The sequence below is a fragment of the Accipiter gentilis genome, chromosome 14 (genome assembly GCF_929443795.1).
Source record: "Accipiter gentilis chromosome 14, bAccGen1.1, whole genome shotgun sequence".
NCBI lineage: Eukaryota > Metazoa > Chordata > Aves > Accipitriformes > Accipitridae > Astur > Astur gentilis.
The window spans coordinates 16,829,741-16,845,972 of record NC_064893.1 but is presented as its reverse complement, the minus strand read 5'-3'; the positions used below and the strand labels follow the sequence as shown (position 1 = coordinate 16,845,972).

Sequence of the window (16,232 nt, the reverse complement as noted above, 5' to 3'; positions counted from 1 at the left end):
AGAGCCACAGCCTCCAGCTGTCCCAGGGCACACATGGGCCACTGGCTGCCCCAGCCACTTTCTGTCCATCCTGCTTGCTGTGTTCCCTCTTCCCAGCAGCAACCTCCCTGGTGGGACTTGGGCTCTAAGTGAACATTTGGGATGGAAAAAGAGTTAGGGGAGCAAAGCATGAGCTGGCAGTCGGTGCTTCCAGAGTGTGCTTCTGCCTCTGCCCTGCTCAGGCCTGGGCAAACCACTCCCCCTTCTGCTCCCGTAATGTCAGGACAGAATGCCCCTATCCAGGGGAGCTGGCAGGGCCATGCCCCTGAGCAAGCTCCTGGAGAGAGGTGCCGGCGAGGTCTCTAGTTGCACAGGAGTATTTACTTTGTGTGTGTTCCTGCTGTTCCAGCTGGGGACGCTGGAAAGATATCCTGACCCACGGACGGTTCAAGTGGCACCTGAATGAGAAGGACATGGAGATGATTTGTCGGGCCTTGCTGGTCTATTGTGTCAAGCACTACAAGGGGGATGAGAAGATTAAGAGTTTTATCTGGGATCTCATCACACCAACGAAGGATGGCCAGAACCAGGCTCTGCAGAATCACTCAGGTATTGCGTGTTCTCTCTGCCATTGCACCTGTACCTGTCGCCACTGTGCCACCCTACGGGACCAAGTCTGCAGAATTCAAAGCAGAACTGATTGAAACAGCCAGCAAGCAGTTGTGCTTGAGCACCGCAACTCTCTCTGCACAGAGAAAAGTGGCTGCCATGGGACTGACCTCCACACTGACCCTCAGAGCCAGTGGCAGGGGCTGGCTGGGTGGGGGAGGCTGTTTCCTGGATCCCAGTGCCATGGCTGGTGCAGAGAGAGCCTTGTGGTGGGAGCAGAGGTGGCATCTTACCCTCAAGTGGGCACTGCTAAGTTTTCTCTGACCTGTGAATAATGTCAGGGTTTCCCAGCACAGGAAGACACCGGGCAGTGAGCTCTTGGGGCACTGGTGACCATATGAACACATTGGGTGTGATAGGTGTGAGGGTGCTTATTCCACTCAGAGCATAGATGTGCCTGGCTGTTCCTCAGGGCATTGCAGGAGATGGCATGGATTGTTATAAAGTGACTCTACATGTGCCAGTTGGCAGCCCCGGCCCTAACACCAACAGCTGAGACCACCAGGCACAGCACTCATGGCTGCACCAGGGAAGCTGATGGGGCAGTCCATGCAGCCATCTCACCCCAGGTCACCAGCTTGTGTCTCCTCTCATCATGGTTCCTGTCCCAGACATACTGGTCTGCAGTGCCTGCCCTGATGGTTGGAGGGGCAGCATTGGTTTGCCCCGAGACCTCTGCAATGCATAATACTACCCAGGTGATGGTGCCTTATCTCACTCCACCTGGCAGGACCCTTTATCTCAGGTTTGGCTGTGCCCTCCCTGTTCAGAGGACTCGTAACGCTTATTTTCCAGTGTGGTGAGGTCCACATATCACACCATATATCCAATTTGTAATTGCATCTGCATTCTGTTGGTTGGAGGTTTCCAGTGTATCCTCAGCTTCAGACAGGGGCCACCCAGAGCCTTACCCAGCCCTGCTCTCCTGCTGTCTCTGACTCGGCCTGGGCAGTGGGGCACTGCAGATTCAGCCCCCTAGCTGCAGTGCAGCATCTGCTCTCTGTAGGCATCCGTTGGGGCTGGAGCAGCACAGCAAATAGAGGCCACCATTCAAACAGCATCATGCAGTCACAGTGACTTTTGTCTTTAATGATACAAAGACAGAGTCAGTGCTGGCTCCTTGGATTACCTGGAGGGTTGTGGCCTGGGACATGTGGTCACAGCCTGTTCTGTGTCAGAGGACTCTGTGCTGACCTAGCAGCACAGTGCCTGCATCCTGTGGCTTTCAGGACAGGTGAATTGTGCTGGGAGGGCTTGCTGGGGGAGGCCACAGCGCTCCCTCGGGGTGGTCAGAGCCCCCTGGCTGTGTGCTGCTTGTTACGCACTTGTAATCTGTGGTGCAAGGTGAGTAGTGAGCAGGCTAGGACTCTCCAGCCTGCTTTTGGCATCAGGGAGCCAGGCTGAAACCTGGGGCTCCTGTTTCAAGGTGGTGGAGCGCAGGGAAGGCTGTTCTGGAGTGGTGCTATTGCTGAGCCCCGGGAGCGTGCTGCATGTTACTTGGTGCTTAAAACCCTACTTCACCATTTCCTTCTGTCTGGAAATGTCCAACTGGCTTTACAGTGTAAAGTCCGAGCATGTGGCCTTCAGTGGCTTCCTTAAGTTACTCCAATCACCTCCTACAATGTGAGCCACTCTGGCAGTGCTGCCTCCTGCCCTTGCCACACTGCCCTGCCCAGAGCGGCGCTGGGACTGGATGCGAGAGCCTTGTGGGGAGCAGAGCAAGAGTAAGAAACAAATTGGCTGATAGGAATGGTCTTGATTTAGATAATGGCAAGTAATAAACAAGCCACAGTTTCAGTGGAGGCTCAGGAATGCTTTAGTGCAAGTACAGCACTAAAATTTGATATTTAGCAGAGGGGAAACAACCAGGAGCTTCTCCATCAGCTCTTCAGAATCGCTTTTCCTACCTGTGAAATCTCTATATGGTCTTGGCCAGAGGAACAACAAAACCATCTAGCCTAACCTCAGGAGCTGGAGGAGGGCAGAACCCTCCAGTGCAGAGCAGCCACACAGCAGGTGCTCCTGTGGCTCGCCAAGGAGCCTGAGGAGAGCTGACCAGGTGAGGCATGCTCTGGGCCTCCCTGATGTGCAGAAAGCAACAGCAACCTCCAGCCCTTGCTAGTGACTCCTGGGGCTTTTCCTTCTCAATCCTGCATCCGCGTGACTACGGGGGGTGAGCACAGCACACGGGCATCCCAGCTCAGAGCTCTGCTCTGATCCAGCCCTGTCCTGGAAGATGCCAAGCTGCTGAGGAAGCAGTGTTTGCCCAGGGTTTGTCAGGTGAATTCTGTGCTGGGGACAGGAGCCCTGATGCCTGCCACAGGCCTCCAGCAGCCACCTGGGCTGGAGCCCTTGTTCTGTCATGGAGCTGCAAACTTTATGCAGGTGTTGAGGATACGGCAACGCTCTCTCTTATTCCCTGGTGTCACAAGACCAGACAGATGGGATGTGACTGCTGAGGCACTTCTTTCCCCTTCATAGGCAGGAGAGGACATCCGCAGGACCCTGCCTCAGAAGCAGCTGCCCAGGGAAGCAGCTCATCCCTCTTGGAAGACTCCAAACAATAGTGACCCTGCCAGGATTTGTTTCCATGTTCTGTTGTGAACTCGCATCTTATTTCAAGGTTGAAAATGTGTTTAATTTTCAGCTCCAGCCACTGGATCTCATTTTATCTTTGTCAGCCAGATGGAACTGCATTCTTTTTCCCTTAGGTATCTTTGCCAAGTGTAAATGCCCCCTGCAGTGATCTGGTTCCCACTCAGCCCTCCTCCTGATGCACGGAATAGGAAACAACCCTTCAGATCAGATCATCAGGATTCTCTTCTGGTCTTTGATCATTTGGGAGCCTCTTGTTTGAACTCTTGTCCCAAATCCCTGTGTTGTCCACATAGGGTGAACTTCAGAGCTGGCTCTGCCCAGGACCAAGGTCCCTTCCGTGCTTCTGTGTGATGTTTTTATACATCAAGGGGCCATGTTATCCTTTGGGCTCAGCATTGCATTGAAAAATTACAGCAATTCAGTTTCTGTGGTGATCCCCAAGTTTTTCTTGGAGGCGGAGCCTCCCATGCTCTGTGTTTACCCTGTGCATTTCCCCCACCCTGGCTCGCTGACCTGCAGCCAGGAGCTTTGCATGGCCTCCACCAGCTCCCCAGCTCTGCTGCCCTGCCTGGGCACTGCAGCGCCAGAGGTGCCCAGCCTGGCCCACGGTGCTCACTGGCTGCCACTTGCTGTTACAGGCTTGTCAGCACCAGTGCCCAGAGGCAGGAAGGGGAAGAAGACGAAGAACCAGATGCTGCTTCCCGAGATAAAGAATGCGGACTGGCTTGCCACCTGTAACCCTGAGGTCGTCCTGCATGACGACAGCTACAAGAAGCACCTCAAACAGCACTGCAACAAGTGAGTGTGGGACCCCATGCCAGCTCATGGAGATCGTGGGCTGAGGGCCTTTAGTGTGGGGAGGGTGGGAGGGAGCTGCAAAGGGCTCACAGTCCATGCAGGATCACCATGCTCTAGCTGCTGGACTGCTCTCAGATGCTCCTCCAACTAATGGGAGCCATGTCCTGAGCAGCAAACCTCCAGCTGCAGGGCCCCAGCAGATCGCAGGGCTGGGCACTGTGGCATGACACCACATGGCCAATGCCTGTCCTGCTTTGAGAAAGTGGGTCCTCCAATGTGGGGAAACACAGTGTTGAGCGGGTTTCCCTGGCCTTGCTGACCCTCAGAGCATCCCCCTACAAACGCTCTGGCGAGGGCCATTGGCTCAGGCCCTAGGCTGGCACCTGAGCACCTGTGTGCTAGCATGTGTTCCTCTCTGCTGCCCCGGGACAGGGTTCTGCTGCGGGTGCGAATGCTCTACTACCTGAAGGCTGAAGTGCTGGGGGAGGCTGCAGACAAAGCCTTCGAGGGGACCCCCGCCAGGTAGGGACCTTACGGTGAACCCCTGTGATGCTTCTCAGGGAGGTGGTGGCAGTGCTTGAGCACTGCCACAGCCATTCAGCCCAGCCACGTCTGGGCTCACCGTGGCTCCGGGCGAGTTAGACCCTGTGGTCAAATCCCCAGGTCTTGCTCAGGCAAAACTTCATCCTTAGATGGCAGCTCTGCCTGAGCAGGGACTGTGGCCATGGCAGCAGCCCTGTTGAGGCAGCTCTGAGGCTGCAGTGTCAGTCTGGGGGGTGGTGAGGATGCTCGGGGACACCCTGCAGCCTGCAGGAAAATGTCTCCATGTGCTGCCTGACAAATTGGCCTTTAATGCAAAGTAAGAGCCTACAGAGACTGTGTCCGGTTCCCAGGGCCAGGCCTTGGAGCAGAGCATGCCCCATCGCTGTGGCCTGCAGTCCCTTCCCAGCACTGAGGACAATGGGGCCGACAGACTCTGTTAATGCCACTGAGCTTGCAGCCTGCCAGCTCCTGACCTTCCTGCAAAGACTCAGCTCTCGGTGCTTCAGAGAGAAGTGTGATATGCTGAGCTTAATTTCCTAGAGCAGGGGCTGGTGCCTTCCCCAGCACAGCTCCCATCAGTCCAAGTCTGTGCGGAGGGGGTGTTGCAGCCCATTCCACCAGACGTGCTCTTTTGAGGCTGGTAGGTTTGAAGTGGTTTCTCCCAAGAGATGCTGTTCAGATCAGATAGGATCTCCGGTCCTCTGGTGTTGCTTGGGCAGGAGGGGAGAAGAGCTGTGTAGCCTCCCCATCTCTGGAGAAAGAGGATGGGGAAGGCGGTGGGTTGCAGTGGAGCCAAGGCTTCAGCTCTCTGACCCCAGGGAGATGTATACACCAGGCCATGGCAGGGCCCCAGGCCAGCCTTGCATTCATTAGCTGTCCCCAAGCCAGTGAGTGATGGTGCCTGTCTCCCCCTGCCCCTGCCCAGCAGCACCCAGTGCACTCCAGTGCCTGGTGAGGCTGGGAGAGGGGCATTCATACCTTGTCTGCCACAGGGAGCTGGATGTGCTGCTGCCAGACATTGACTATGTGGAGATCCCAGTGGACTGGTGGAATGCCGAAGCTGATAAATCCCTGCTCATCGGCGTCTTCAAGCATGGTGTGTACCCAGCTTGTCTGGTGGGTGCTGGTGCATGAGAGGGGCCCAAAGTGGAGCACCTGGCCAGAGCTCCAATACTTGGAGGGGACATCATGTCAGTGCGAGGGGGCAGAGCCGCAGCCATGCACCATAGCCATACAGGGCCAGGGCAGCTCTCCCCAGGCTGCAGGCAGCTGCGGTGCTGCCAGCTCATTCAGGTGGTGGGGCAGGCACACTGCAGCACCCAGGGTGGCCCTGCCAGGTCTCATAGCAGACTCCTCCGGTTTGCCAGGAGCAGGGTGCAGTTGCCACCTAAGGGCAAGGAGGAAGGCCAGAGCCTCTTGTGGCATCCCCAGCCTTGTCCTGAAGTCCCCCTGCAGCTTCCAGGAGCTATGTGACTGTTTGCTCCCAGCTGCAACCTGCTGTGCGTGCTGTGCTGCCCAGGGGCTGCAGAGCAATTAACAGCTTTTGGGAAAGTGTTCTGAATTTCTGGGGGTGAGAATTGTTCTCACAGCAGCACAGACAGAGTGAGAGCCGGGTGGGGGGCTGTGTCCCACAGAGCAGGAGGTTCACCTGAACCAGGCTCAGACCTGGCTTTGTGCTGTCTTTCTCCTTTTTGATGGCCCGTGGCACTTTGCAGGTTACGAGAGGTACAATGCCATGCGGGCAGACCCGGCGCTGTGCTTTCTGGAGAAGGTGGGCATGCCGGACGAGAAGCTGCTCTCAGCAGAGCAGGGCGTCAGCGATGGGGCCCAGGATGCTGCTGAAAGGTGGGCAGGGGATGGAGCCAAGCTCTGGGGGGCTGTCTGGCTCACTCCAGGGGGCCGTGTCAGCAGTGGGGCAGTGCTGTGGGGTGAGTTGTGCACAGGGAAGAGGAAGGAAGCAGACCATGAATCTGAGCACAGCGTGTGGGGGGAAGGCAGGGAGGAGCTGGCTCCCAGTATGAGATGGAGGGATGGCGTGAGCACCAATTCTCCGCTCCCTCCTGCCAACGACTGGCACAACCAAGGGGGCTGTGCTGCTGCTACCAGGGACTAATTCTCTCTCTTACCCAGGGGCAGCATGGAAAAGGAAGAGAGCAATGGAGAAAAGCTGGAGGGGCTGCCAAAGCAGGAGGTGAGCAAGATTCACAATGATCAATGCACGTCTGCTGTTGCCAAGCCTGCCCTCCCACCCTGCACTGCAGGCTTGGCTCTGTCAGCTCTGCTGCAGGGCACTGGGGAACCAGCACCGACGGTGACCCTGCTCTGTGCTGGCTTTGCCATGCACGGCTCTGCCCCACACTGTCTGTGACACCTCTGCTCACTGGAGCACAGCTTCTGCTGTTGCCTCTGTGTTTCCTGCGGACCTCGGCAGCATCTGCCTTGTGGGGAGCTGAGGGGGATTGAGGGCTGGGGACAGCCAGGGGTGCTGGCTTTCACATTTGGCTTCAGGAGCTACGTGGGGCCCTGGCAAAGGAGTTGGGGGTATCCCAAAAGAAATGGCCCTGGGGGAGAGGAAAAGCAGTGAATGAGGCAAGCATGGGAGGGTGCAGGGTTCGTTTGAGCAGTGGAGGCTGTCACAGTGCTACTGTCCTGGGCAGCGGCACTGCAGCCTGTGTCACTGTGGTGGACCTCTCCTTCAGGCCAGCACTGCCCCTCTGAGCTCTCACCTTCCCTGTCCCTGCTGCTCTGATCCCATGTGCTGAGGGCAGCCAGTGACTGCAGCCCGAGGGCACAGGACATGCAGCCCTGCCCATCCTGCCACCCTGTACACTGCCAGGGCCTGGTAGGCTGCGGGTGTGGGGGATTCTGTGCAGGGCTGGAGAGCCCTCTCTGATGGTTTCCTTCTGCAGGACATCATGTCTCCTGGAGTGGGTGAAGCCAGTGAGAAGCGGGATGAGCCAGTGGCAGGTGAGGCCATATCTTCCGCAGCATGGCATGTGGCTTCCTGGGGGCTGGCACGGCACAGCTAGAGCGCTGAGGCAGATGCTGCTGGGTGGGAGGGGCACGCTGCTGGGTTGGGAGGATGTGCTACTCTGTGTTAGTGGGTGAGATAGCTTAACCTGGGCAGGCTCCTGTCAGGGGCCCTCCTGTGCAGAGTCACGTGTGACCCATGGATGGGCCCTGTGGCAGGGCAGCCAGGGTCCTGAAAAAATGTTTCCAGCCAAAGCCAGCCAGGGGTGACTAGAAGCCATTAGCCTGCCCTTGTCCATGCAGTTGCCTGCATGAGATGAGCATGCAGGGTCTCCGCAGCAGGCGGTGCTGGCGGATGCCATGGCCTGGCTGGCCCCATTGCTGAGCAGAGAGCTGAAGTCTTCTCCCATGTATGGCCCAGCCCAGAGCTGTCATTCCTACCCCAACCTCTGTCTCTGGGCTCTCTCTGAAGGAAGCTCAGACATGGTGAGACTGTGAGCCAGCAGCTTTTGGGATGTGGAGGCCCACGGATGGTCACCACAGCCCCCCACTCATGACTGTGATCCGTGGTGTCCCACGCGGGAGGGGTAAGGCAGGAGGGAGCTCTTGGAGCTGGCTGGAGGGACACAGGAACCTGTGGCTGTGAGTGTGCATTAAATACTAATGTCCTTGCTGATGTTTGAAGCCCAGGATGGCTCCGACTCAGACAGATCCTGCTGGCCTGTCTCATCTGCGCTCACAGCCAGACTGCGGAGGCTCGTCACTGTCTACCAGCGCTGCAACCGCAAAGAGCTGCCTCCCCGTGCTGAGATGCTCGTGCCCGGTAACCATGGATACTGGCTGCAGGACGAGATGTTCAGGAGAGCCTCTGAGATGGACTCAGTGAACAAAGAAATGCAGAAAAGGTAACGCAGCAGAGGGTCCTTTCCAAAGCTGATTTAGGCCAGTTGAAATCCTTGCTCCCCTGGATTTACCCAGGTAAAGGTCACCGCAGCTGTCCTTGCAGCCAGCTGCCCATGTGACAGAGGCGCCTGGGTCCTTGCTGGGCAGGGAACGCTGCTTGCAGCTGTCAGGGAGCCTTGTGGCTCCGGCAGCCAGCCCAGCCGGGGAGCAGCCTCCACTGTAGTTTGCGGGTAGCAGCTGGTGACACGGTGAAAGGAAGTGAGAGGACAGCTCTTCAGAGTCAAATTCAGCGTCTGCTGGGCCAGGGATCGCCCCCCAGCCCCAGCAGAGCAGGTTCTGCTGAGCAGTGTTGTGTGCTTGGGACACATTGTGGATGAAGGGTGACGAATAAGCACTGTCACAGCCCACGTGCGTAGCCTTTCTGACCCCCATGGCTCTCACACTGCTGCATTAGCCTCCTGCTCATGGCCTCAGGAGCCCAGTGGTGGCATAACCTCGTTGCAGGGTGCTCCCATTTCGTTTGCATCCCAGTAAGTGGAAGGATGGTGGGATCATCCTGGCATCCTCAGTGGCTCTCTGCAGAATCCAGGGAGGGTGTGCGGTAGGGTGATGCTGCCTCCACCACTGCTGGTCCCCAGTGTGCAGCCCAAGGACTTCCTGAACTGCAGGGGCTTTCTGTGGTCAACACTCCTTGATGGCTTTGTCTCCTGTGAACCTGTCCCTGTTGCAGGAACCCATGTAACCAGTTAGTATCTATGCTGCCCTGTGCTCTCGGTTCACAGCCTCCTTGTAGGGAAGCTGCACGAACACACTGATCTTCCTTCTTCCCTTCATCTGGACGTCTTCCAGTTTTATTGTCCCCTCTTCAAGGTGGGGCTTCAGTGGTTGTGCTGTAGACACCATAGCAGCCTAGTATTTCCTAATCTTTAATTCTGTGGGCTTTTTTTTGGGGGGGGGTCTCCTTACAGGGGTGTCCTAGGCAGCTTTCAACAAATTCCCCGTTGGGCTCCTTGATTTGAATCACTGATTTTTTTATTAACTTTCTTCTTGTTATTCTCCTTTTTGGAATGAATTATCACTGCAGAGGGCTCACGGCCTCTGGGAGCAGGGGCAGAAATGCTGGTCTAAGTGTATTTTGGTCAGCTGGGGTGTGCTGTGGGTGCTGTCACCCTCTCTGCTCTCCCTTGACATGTCCCAGCTGCTTGCTGGTGCTGGCTGAGAGCTGCAGTTCAGAGGAGCTGAGATTTGACCTTAAACTTTCTTCAGCCCATGCCACTCACCTTTCTCTGCTGTGACCTGCTCCTGCACTTGCCCTGCAGTTTGCACCCTGGTCTGTTCTCTGTGGCCTGTTTCTCTCTGCGCTCTGTTTGCCAAGAGCTGTGTTTGCCCAGGACGCTCCTCACCATCTCTGACTTAGATCATTTCTTTGAGTGATCCCCACGAGGTGAAAGCTCAGAGGGTCCAGGCCAGAGTGAAAGTTATGCTCTAACAGTGCTGTAACTGAAGCCCCCCATAAGCACAGCTGCTTTCCTTCACTAGGGAAGGGGTGACACCCACCTCTGGCACCCAGGAGTCCTCAGGAGTCAGCAGGGCGGATGGTATTTGTTACTGGGACCCTTATGGCAATGAACCCAAGTCCCAGTTTCCCTCTGGAAGAGGCTAGATGAGAGCTGTGTCTGCAGGATCTTCCTTTCTAATTCCTGGTACAGAAAGTTGGCCTTCCCATGGAGGTGATGAGACAACTCAATGTGGCAGGAAGCGAGTAGGTGAGATAGGTTTGTGCTTTCACAGAAGGTGCTGGAGCCTGCGCCCCATTGAGAGCACAGCCAGGAACTGCACTTAGTGTTTTTCAAACAGCCAAGAGTGTTTTTTCTTCAATAGTGAGCCAAAAGCCAGAGCCCGTGGCCTTCGCTCCTCCTCACTATGGACCATAAGGCAGAGGTTCTCAAGTTGTGGTGATGTCCCTGGTGTGCTCCTCCTGGCAGCTCCCCAAAACTGGTGGGCAGTAACTAGATAGTCTTCTCTGAGCCTCTCTGCCTGGTGCCTTGCCCATGCTGGGACCAGAACATGTCTCAGTGGTGTTCACATCTCCTCCCTGCCCCACAGGTGGACCAGGAGGGAGCAGGCAGATTTCTACCGCACTGTCTCCTCCTTTGGGGTTATCTATGACCAGGAGAAAAAGATCTTTGACTGGGCCCAGTTCCGAGCCATCTCTCGACTGGAGAAGAAGACAGATGAGAGCCTGGAGAAGTACTTCTACAGCTTCGTGGCCATGTGCAAGAATGTCTGTGGTCTCCCACTGTGGAAAGAGGATGGTGAGTGGAAATTGCATGGCCTATGGGAGGGGTAACGGTAGGTCCATGTAGCCATAGGTCAGAAAAGGTCCCGCTGCTCTCGTGGAGCAGGAGAGCAAGGGAGGAGTTTGGGGGACAGTTGGAGGCAGTGAGATGCCAGGCAGGCTGTGGGCTTGCAGAAGCCACATCCATTTCTGGCTGCCTTGTCACCACTGCGTACCACCTCCTCGGCGCAATGGGAAGGCAGGGTAGCCCTGTGGGCTCCAGCTCCTGCTGTCTCATGGAGCTCTCCCATGAAATCACATTCAATTTTATCCAAGACAGCAACCTCTAGATGTGAGGGAGGAGAAGTAGAGAAGCAGCAGATCACACCTTCTCCACACTGGAGCTAGGGGTTGTTTGGGTGATCTGTATTGCTGTTCTCTTTCCAAGCATCTCTGCTGGCGCTGGACAGAGTCCACACAATGCCTGTGCTGTGGCGTAGCTGGCTAGAGAGCTCTGCTACAGGGTAAAGGGAGTCTGAACCCACCACAGGAGGCTTGGGAAGCCTGGCCAACACACAGGGCATCGTGTTTTCTCAGAGTGCCCTGCAGAGCCCCAATGCATTGGCACTGTGCATGACATGGCAGATGATAAACTGCTTGGGGGCTGTTTAAGCACAAAGCAATTTGCTTCTAACAGCAGCAGAAAGGATTTCATATCAGACCTGTCAGGAGGTCTGGTCTCAGACACAGTTCCTTGGATGTGTGTGTTAATGCCTTAGGTAGGTGTTCCTCAACAAAAGAGTTGCATGACTTGAGGGACTCCCTTCCCTGAGAACCTGCTGAAGGACTACCAGAGGCTCAGACCCCAAGGAGCTGATCCGCTGGCAGGTCCAGGCAGCTCCAGCACTGCTAGCGCTGATGGAGCAGAGCTCAGACAAGACTCTGAAACCCTCTGCAGCCAAGTGCCGCTCTTGGTCCAGCTGCTAAAGTCAAGGGATTTTACTCCCATGTGTCCATTTGGTGGCAAATGGATGGAAGGTGGTAAGACTGGGAAAAGAAGCCTCAGCGGTGGCTACAAGCACTCCCCCACCTCACCTGCAGTCTGAGCAAGAGTTAAAACTCACCATGCTCATCACTGCCTCTGAGTAACTCTCATCAGTCTGTATAATGGGGCCTTGGCTTTTCTATCCCTGCTGTAGGTCCCCCAGACCCGGACATCTACGTGGAACCTATCACAGAGGAACGTGCTGCCAGAACCCTCTACCGTATCGAGCTTCTGCGAAAGGTGCGCGAGCAGGTGCTCAAGTGTCCACAGCTCCATGACCGGCTCAAGCTTTGCCGGCCAAGCCTCTACCTGCCAGTGTGGTGGGAGTGTGGCAAACATGATCGGGACCTGCTGATCGGCACCGCCAAGCACGGCCTGAATCGCACTGACTACTACATCATGAATGACCCCCAGCTGTCTTTTTTAGATGCATACAGGAACTATGCCCAGCATAAAAGAACAGGGCTCCCAGGCCCAGAAACCCTGTGCTGCCTTTACCAGACTAACTCCAAACTCTACAGTTCCCCTCTGTACAGCCAGGTGGACCGGACTTGCGAATCCCTGGAGAATGAAGCTGAGAGTCAGATCAAGCTAGAAACCATAGATAACACCATGTCCCAGGCTGGGGGCAGTCCACCAGATGCAAACTGTGAAACATTCATGTCTAAAGTCCGGGACATAATTTCCAGTAACTATGATGAGAGCTCTCTGCCGGACTCGTTGGTGTGCATGATGTACGATGAGAAGGCCTGTAACAGCGAGCAAAGCTCCCTTGCCCGAGACAGCCCAAGTTGCACAGATGTTGGAAGCAGCATTGCTAAACTCTCTGAAGGCAAGCTAGAGGGGGATGAGGATCCATCCAGCTGCGATGCAGATGCCATGAGAGAGACTCCCTTCCTAGAAGGTTTGCAGGTGGGCTGTGACCGAATGGACAGTCAGAACGAGGAAGCTGAGCCTTCACCTTCTACCCCTGAAAGCGACCCTTCGCGGAGCATCCCAGCAGAGCTCTGCGAAGCCTTGCAGCAGAAGGGAGACCTTGCCAGCCCTGCACCAGTGCTGCCTGAGCACAGTGCCATGGAAGGGGTCATAAGTGTGGGGCTCTACAGTCCCAGTCTTCATAACTATGACATAAAGGTTCCTCCTGAGCAGAGGTTCATCAGTCTGCTGCAGGAGAAAGGAATGGAGGCAAAGTCAGGCCCAAGTCAGAGCCACAGCGAGGAAGACGAGGAGGAGGAAGAGGATGATGATAACTCTGAGGCAGCAGCAGATGTTGTGGAAGGCTTGAGTGGTCCCAGGACCAGGGCTGGTTGTGATCCTCAGTCTGATGAACTGGGGGGTGAGGAGCAGAGCTCTGGCCTCCCTACACCTGAGGACACTTGCCCAGAAGACGTGAATGGCGAGAGAGAGTCCCTGGGGCTGGGAACACCTGAAGGGCTGGGGGAGCCTGGGCCAGAGGGCAGGGAGGACCGCGGCTTGGATGAGGAGAACACCCTGCAGCACTCACCGCGCCAGGCTCAGAGCCAGGCTTTCAGCCTGCCTGCACCTCTGCTGGCGGCCCCAGGGGAAGAGCTCCCCCATGCCGGGGAGGAGGCCTGGGGCCGAGGGGCTGAAGGGCAGGCAGGCTGCAGAGAGGCCTTGCACCCTGAGCCCCAGGGGTTGAAGCAAGAAGAGTGTGAGAACAGAGATGAAGGGGAGAAAGCCAGTGGCAGCCAGAGTCAAGGTACAGTCCTGAGACCTCCCTCTGGTTGACAGTCACCTCTGGCAGAGGTGGGAGGGACCTGCTGCCCTCCCTGTAGAGCCAAAGCCTTGGGGCTGCCAAGCCCCCGGCGTGGCCTCCCCTCTGCAGGAGCTGGATCCCTCTAGCTGATGTGATTGGGGAGCAAAGGGTTGGTGGCTGCATTTGCCAGCAGGGCTGGCCAGAACCCCCTACCGTGAGTCCCAGCAGCCTTTCTGCCATGAGCATCCCATGGAATGCAGGGTGCCTTTCCCTTCCGGGCACAGGGCACTGCCTGGTGAGCAGCTCCTTCTGGAAAGGCATGTGTTCTCCTCCTCGCCCACCTGGGCTATGGGAATGGTGAGGGATGTGGACGACTGCAATACAAACCCCCTAGACTCAGCCCAGGGGAGTGCTGGCCGTTCCTAAGCAGTGTGGGCTGCCTGCCGTTACCTAGGGCTGCTGTGTTATTTGGTGACTGGTTGGGGACTGGGACCCTTGTGGAGCCAGCTGGGTGCTGGGGTGGGAAGGTGTAAGGAGTTGCTCCTGCCTTGAGAGGGCAAGAGAGTCAGGGAGGTGATGGGCTCTATTCTCTGTTGCTTTCTTAGATGGTCCAGAAAAGTACTTGGAGGAAGAGAGCAAGAGTTCTGCTTCTGTCCTGCCTGGGGAGATCGATGAGCTTCAGGATGCCCGGGCACCGACCATAGCCCAGCTGCTGCAGGAGAAGACGCTTTACTCCTTCTCTGAATGGCCTAAGGTGAGTTTAAAATTAACACTGTTTGTGTTGCAAGCGTTACTGTGTAGTCCAGACCAGCAGTGGCTCAGACAGCACCAGGTCTGCCTCCTGGTCCTCCGCACACGGCTCCCCACAGATGCTCTAACTGGGGTGCTCTTCCCAAGCACCTGTGCCATGGACACACCTGCCCCAAAGCAGTTCCCCACCAAGCTGAGGTCACCAGTGCTGGGTTTGTCTAAATCCTGAAATGACGTACATGAGTCGGTCATTCGAGTCCCAGCCTGCCACCGTCCAATTCTGTTTGCAGGATCGTGTGATCATCAACCGCATTGACAACATCTGCCATGCCATCCTGAAGGGCAAGTGGCCTTCCTCCAGCCAGCAGTTTGAGACACAAAGCCTGCTGACAGCTCCAGCAGTAGCCACCAATGCCAGCAGCAGGAACAGCTTTGCTGAGTCAGAAGCCCCCGATCCCACCTTCAATAACGGGGTGTTAATCTCACAGGTACAAAAGGTGAGGGAGGCCCTTGGGCAGGGCAGGCTTGAGAGTCTGGGGTGAAGCATTGCCCAGAAGTGCTCAGGAATTTCCTAAGGGGAGCCTGGCTTTTCACTGCCTCTTCTTGCCTCTTGTGGTGTCTAACAGATGGTTTAAGCCACTTGGTCCCCTCCACTGAGGGCTCCTGGTGAGCTGCCTGTGCTCTCAACCCCCCACCAGCCCCGCTCCCCTCCTGAGAAGGCGGCTGTTCTGCAGCAGCTCTGCAGCCTCTGCAGCTGTAGACGTGCTTCCAGAGTCAGCGCTGGAGCACCCAGCATGGTCAGGGGGAAAAGGGGACACTGCCCTGGTGTGCCAGATGAAAGGGTGCAGGAGAGGGCACTGCCCCATCAGTCACCTACTCTCTCTCATCTCCTCTCACTGTTGGACACAGCGCAGAGACAGAAGCAGCTGGCCTGAGACCCCAGCCTGGCTGCCCAGCAGCTGGTGGAGCGCCCAGGGTTATAGCGCCTTGGGAAATCAGAGTGCACGTGAGGGTGCTCCTGCACCATCCCCACACAGGGAAAGAGGTGTGATTTTGATATATCCAGGGAAAGGGCATCCTTTGTGACTCCTGTGGAGAGGCAGAAGAGCCTGACAGTTAGCTGTGTTGGTTTGAAGAGCTGTGGTCCCTGGGCAGTGCACAAGCAGCTGTAACCCTCTCTGTGGCTTTGATACACACAGGAAGGTTTCCTGACCCCTGCCTTTGCAAAGGACGAGCGGAAGCACAGGAGGCTCTATGAATTCGAGATGGAGAGAGATGCCAAACAGAGGAGCTTGGAGCAGCTAGCAGCAACCCATGTTCATCCACCCATTGTGCTGAATGGCTGGCGCGATGCAGCAGTGGACTTGTCCAGACCCTCTGATGGGTCCCCAGGGAACTCCTCTCCTTTCCCCCTGAACACAAACATGCCAAAATTGGGGACCGTGAACACCCTCCAGGGCTCCCTGGGCATGGACTTGTCTGGCATCCTCCAGGCAGGGTTAATCCATCCTGTCACAGGACAAATTGTAAATGGCAGCCTCCGAAGAGATGATGCTGCCATGAGGAGGAGGCGGGGCAGGAGAAAAAATGTAGAAGGGATGGACCTCATCTTTGTGAAGGAGAGGCCTCTTCCAACCAGGCTGCAGGTGGGTTTATGCTCCCTCCTTTCATATGGCCCCAAAGGAGTCAGCACGATTTGTCTCATGGTCCAGCTCTCCCCTACAAGCTCTGCTGCCCATGACAACGTGGGACCTCCTCCAGGACAGCTTGGCCTGTGCTGGAGCAGATACTACTCCAGGGAGGAAGGGAAGTTTTCCCTCTGGCTTGCAGCACTCTGCCTGGAGTGTTTGAGTCCTGCTAAGCATTATCAAAAGCAGCTGTCCCATCTCAGGGGGTGTCTAGGGTTAGTGAACATGAGGAATGGTCCTTGACTGAATTGGAGCTGTGGCCAAGAGCCTGCTGCACCCTTTCTCTTTCTACCC

At 56.3% G+C, this 16,232-nt stretch overlaps 1 protein-coding gene across 7 annotated transcripts in view; it reads left to right on the top strand.

Annotated features, from left to right (window-relative positions):
• CHD6 (chromodomain helicase DNA binding protein 6) overlaps window positions 1–16,232 on the top strand; it is a 100,982-nt gene that overhangs the window by 76,121 nt on the left and 8,629 nt on the right. For 5 of the 7 annotated variants that reach the window (XM_049816178.1, XM_049816181.1, XM_049816176.1 and 2 more), the window contains 13 exons: window positions 389–588; window positions 3,885–4,044; window positions 4,477–4,566; window positions 5,580–5,683; window positions 6,303–6,432; window positions 6,718–6,778; window positions 7,497–7,554; window positions 8,243–8,462; window positions 10,567–10,775; window positions 11,938–13,503; window positions 14,106–14,254; window positions 14,541–14,747; window positions 15,450–15,896. In XM_049816178.1, the coding sequence (XP_049672135.1) occupies window positions 389–588; window positions 3,885–4,044; window positions 4,477–4,566; window positions 5,580–5,683; window positions 6,303–6,432; window positions 6,718–6,778; window positions 7,497–7,554; window positions 8,243–8,462; window positions 10,567–10,775; window positions 11,938–13,503; window positions 14,106–14,254; window positions 14,541–14,747; window positions 15,450–15,896 (3,601 nt within the window). The remainder of the gene's footprint in view (window positions 1–388; window positions 589–3,884; window positions 4,045–4,476; window positions 4,567–5,579; window positions 5,684–6,302; window positions 6,433–6,717; window positions 6,779–7,496; window positions 7,555–8,242; window positions 8,463–10,566; window positions 10,776–11,937; window positions 13,504–14,105; window positions 14,255–14,540; window positions 14,748–15,449; window positions 15,897–16,232) is intronic. The other 2 variants (XM_049816180.1, XM_049816175.1) reach the window with 1 other exon arrangement.